At 35.1% G+C, this 4794-nt stretch overlaps 1 protein-coding gene across 2 annotated transcripts in view; it reads left to right on the top strand.

Moving 5' to 3' along the window:
• Window positions 1-4794, top strand: part of LOC106884505 (intermembrane lipid transfer protein VPS13B) — a 120027-nt gene that overhangs the window by 73955 nt on the left and 41278 nt on the right. For both annotated transcript variants that reach the window (XM_014935924.2, XM_052967034.1), the window contains exons 36-38: window positions 694-846; window positions 1888-2136; window positions 2416-2499. In XM_014935924.2, the coding sequence (XP_014791410.2) occupies window positions 694-846; window positions 1888-2136; window positions 2416-2499 (486 nt within the window). The remainder of the gene's footprint in view (window positions 1-693; window positions 847-1887; window positions 2137-2415; window positions 2500-4794) is intronic.

The following is a 4794-nucleotide window of genomic DNA, read 5'->3' as shown; positions in this document are numbered from 1 at the left end:
GGCACATAAAAGACACCATTTCGAGCGTGGCCGTTTTCGTGCGGGTGACACGTAAAAGCACCCACTACACTCTCTGAGTGGTTGGCGTTAGGAAGGGCATCCAGCTGTAGAAACTCTGCCAAATCAGACTGGAGCCTGGTGTTGCCATCCGGTTTCACCAGTCCTCAGTCAAATCGTCCAACCCATGCTAGCATGGAAAGCGGACGTTAAACGATGATGATGATTTCATTGATCATATCATTGATCATTCTGTTGATTATGTTAATCCTTGTATTGGTCATTCTCTTATGTTGACCATTATGTTAATCATTCCATGATCGTTCATGATGATAGTTGTCTGGTCATTCACATCTGTCGTTCTGTTGATCCATAATGTTCTTTGTAGTGATCATAGACTAATCATTCACATTGCTCCTTATATTGATCATTCTACAATCATTCATTGATTCTAATGCTGATCATACTGTTGGTCTCTGTGAACAATCTCTTATTGTAGACCAATAACTTTCCATGTGTTAATATTAGAGTTAGAGATAGTGTATACATGAAAGATCTGTTTACAAGTTATAGTAACAGCTTACTCTGGGAAGCTTTACCACAGGTTAAACCATTCTATGTAAGAGTTATTCTCAAGTTTTAGATGTTTTACATCCTGAATGTCATAGTTGTATCATTTCTTTTCTCTTCCTACAGATGTTGCATGTGTGCGTTAATGCAGAGACCTGGTTCTGGTGTGACCCATTTTCTATTGATGAAGATGGTATCATTGTCCGTGTTGTTGCAACCAATTCTAGTAACTTGAAGTTGATTATCAAAGTAAAAGCATTATCAAATGTTCAAAAACAGGTAAATTTAATAAATGTTTTTCTCATTAACATGTTGATATCTACTTTTCTTTCTCTTCTCTATTATTGGTTGGTATCTAAAAGGCATATTCTATCCAGTTCGTCTTATTCTTGTTACATATTTTCTTAAAATATATTTTGTTTTCTGTAATTCATTAATTCATGAAGTTAGATTTAACTCTAGATTCCTGGATTATTACTAGAGACCTGTGTTTTCATCAAGGGCAGGTGACCTTAGTGATATCAACCATATAGATAATATGGTCTTTCATATTAGTACATCAAAACAACCAGTTAGCTAACCATATGAAAGTTGTATGAAAGTTGAACTTTGAAGCATGTATCATGCTTTTGCCAATTGTTTTAGGTATTTGTGTAACTGTGAGCAGACATAGACACCCTCTCGGCCCTACCACCCTAGACCCAGCTGAACATCCAGGACGTGGCAGCTGTAGGGAGAGAGGTGTGCTCCAACACTTGTTTGAGTAAACTGAAGCAAAATCTAGTACCTTGCTCAAAGATACAATGTGCTACCTAGTTCAGAATCAAATTCAGGTCTTTCTGATCTTGACCCCAACATTCTAATCCCTAAGCTTCACACCTAACACTCTACAAGAAAAATATCACATTTTGCTCTACAAATTCTGAAGTTACATTACACTAGTAAATATGCAGTCTCTTATAGTCATTTTACAATAAATTTTTGGATGATGATGATATAGCTCTCCATAGCCTATGTTAGAAATGATTAAATACCACCTAATTAAAATTAGCTAGGAGGATCTACTATTGTAGTGTGAAGTGCAAATAATTTCGAAATAAGTTCATACCAATTTAATCCTATGATTTGACTTTAATTTAGCAATATTGCCATGATGAAAAATCACAATTGTCATATCTTAAAAAGTTTCATTAATTTTATTGTCAGAAATGTCATTAGTTTCTGCTAGAAAGATCCTACCAATTTCATCTGTACAAACAAAATACTGTATAACTCTATAACAGCTTGAAATCTTTGCTGATGTCTTTCTTTTCGCTGCAGGTTATCATCCGTGGTCAGCTGCTGTTCTCTAACCGCCTCAGTCTGCCTCTGGAAATGAAAGTAGTCACAAACAGACATCGAACTACGTATACATCAACGACCCTGGAGGCATCTAAAAATGGCAGGTCGCTGATTTATGATGAAAGAGAACCATGTGTTTTACGCTTGCGTCAGTCAGGTGTGCCAACGGCATGGTCACAGGAGGTATACATCTGTGGTGAACGTATGAAAGAAACTCGATTGGTCAAGGTTAGTTTGTCATTGAAAACCGGAAAACAAATTTTTAGTGCATTTTTGAATTTTATTTTACAAACTGGCCTAGCTGGCACCATGACATTGAAATGAAATTATTCTCATTAGTAATACTAATGAGAATGAATGCATGTGTGTGTGTAGTTGTGGACACACTCTTGGCACTCTCATGCTTGCTTCTATAGAACGTCCAGGATGTGACAGCTAGAGATAGCGAAGACTGTATCCATATATGACTGTTTCTCATTTTAACTGAGTTTATTCTTCCTATCACAGATTCCTATACTTGTAAAGAACCAGTACATCCATTTGTGGTGCCATATATACTCTCAGGACTATGGTCTAGCTATCCAGAAATTGGTAAGTTAAAAACAAATTTATGCCAATTATGATGTTTTTTTTTTTTGTAATAATTTAGTCAGATTAAGCAGAGCAATGACCACAATATTTGCAGGCCCCATTTGTCAGGCAGGTGAGATTGGTGTGGCCAATGCCCAACCTGAACAACAGCAGCAATTCATTGTCTGCAAGAGAGAACCATTGATATGGGTGATGAGAGACAGTTTGATATTGCGCTTTGTTGTAAAAGCATTCTTGGAACTTGTTAAAATTTATAAAGTTTAGCGAGATATTCTACTTATCTTAGTCAATGTAGTGAAAAACAGTTATTACTGGTTAACCTAATAAAAAAGTGTCTGAATTCTGAAACAGTTGTTCTATCAATTTCCTGAACTTGAAGTTTCTTTTTTCATTTTCCGAATCTCATTTATTAGTTATCTCAGCTGAAAGACTATTACATTGATTTTAAGAAGAACTTCTTGTATATACCATTCAGTTTTCATCTGGAAGATCAAATCTAATTTTCCTTCTGTTTTTGTTATTTTTCTTGAAAAGGAATATGTCTCTAGTTACAAATATTCATTAAATGATTACTGTGTATGATTTTGATAATAATAATGATTGTTTCGAATGTAGGTACAAGGCCATCAGTTTTGAAATGTGGGGTTTAGCCAATTACATTGACCCCAGTGCTGGACTGGTACTTTATTTTATTGACCTAGGAAGGATCCAAGGCAAAGTTGATCTCAGCATTATTTGAACTCAGTGCATAAAGAACCTGAACAAATACCACAAGGCATTTTGTCTGATACTCTAATGATCTTGTCATTCCACCACTCTATATTTCTAATTTCAAGACAATGCCAGCAGTTTTGATAGGTCAGGGTGGAGGTGGCTGGTTAGTTGATTATATCGACCCCAGTACTTGACTGGTACTTTATTTTGCCAGCCCTGAAAGAATGAAAGACCAAGTTGACTTCAATGAAATTTGAATTCAAAATCAAAATGCAAAGAAATCCTGCAATGTATTTTATTTGGTATTCAGTATTTACTTGAACCATTTCTCACATCTGATAAAAAGGTACAAATTTGAAGGAGGACAATGATGTAGTCAGTTTGATTAGTACCAGCAAAAACCTAATACTTTTTATTGTAGTTGTTATGTAGCATAGGACTTCTATTTTGAAGATTTATAATCAACAGTGTTTCAACTGTGGCTGTTTATTTTCAGGTGTTTTGTATCTAGAATTACATTATTCAAGATATTAATTCTTTTTCAAGATTATAGGGTGTGATTTAAGGGGAGATTTGGTTGTTACTTCTGGTAGGTCAAGCAACTACATAGGCTTAGGAGTTTTTTCACTGGCTTATACTTATTTTTATCAAACTTGTAATTAGTAAAAAGCAATGTCAACTCTATTGTGATTTAAATTCAGGATGATTTGGTGTCCTACCATTTCTTCACTAAAATGAAAATAATCTAAAAGCTGTTACATTTTCATAGTTAGCATACAAGTTGCCATGTTTTAAATTACCATATTGTTTACTGTAGTTTTCTCTCTTTTGTGATAATGATAACAACAACAACAACAATATTCCTTTCTAGAATAGACACAATGCCTGAAATTTTAGAGAGAGTGCTAATCTCAGTGCTCAACTGGTACTTATTTTATTGACTTCAAAAGAACGAAAGGCAAAGTTGACTTTGATTACATTTGAACTCAGAATCTAAAGGCAGACAAAATGTTGCTGAGCAATGTTAATGATTCTGCCAACTCACTACTGCCTTTATTATTATTATTATTATTATTATTATTATTATTATTATTATTATTATTATTATTATTATTATTGTTGTTGTTGTTGTTATATGAAGGCAGCGAGCTTGCAGAAACATTAGCACGGCAGGTGAAATGCTTAGCAATATTTTGTCTGTCTTTACATTCTGAGTTCAAATTCTGCCGAGGTCGACTCTGCCTTTCATCCTTTTGGGGTTGATAAATTAAGTACCAGTTGCGCATTGGGGTCGATCTAATCGACTGGCCCTCTCTCTAAAAATTTCATGCCTTGTGCCTAGAGTAGAAAAGATTATTATTATAGACATTGCACAGTATACAATATCGTGAGGTTGATTGAAGATATTGTGTCTTCCGGGGGTTTGTACTGTTTGTCAAGTCACAACAAGGACCTCAGACAGACAGTACTTTACACAATATGCGTGCAGTTCCAAGGAATGCCGACATTTGCAATACGTCTAAATTGTAGGGTATCTCTAAGGTTTTCAGAGGTTTTTTCAGATTGGGTGGTATTGAACCC

Source organism: Octopus bimaculoides, chromosome 4 (genome assembly GCF_001194135.2).
Source record: "Octopus bimaculoides isolate UCB-OBI-ISO-001 chromosome 4, ASM119413v2, whole genome shotgun sequence".
Lineage (NCBI taxonomy): Eukaryota > Metazoa > Mollusca > Cephalopoda > Octopoda > Octopodidae > Octopus > Octopus bimaculoides.
The sequence above is the reverse complement of the archived record's forward strand: the minus strand, read 5'-3'. Positions and strand labels throughout refer to the sequence as shown.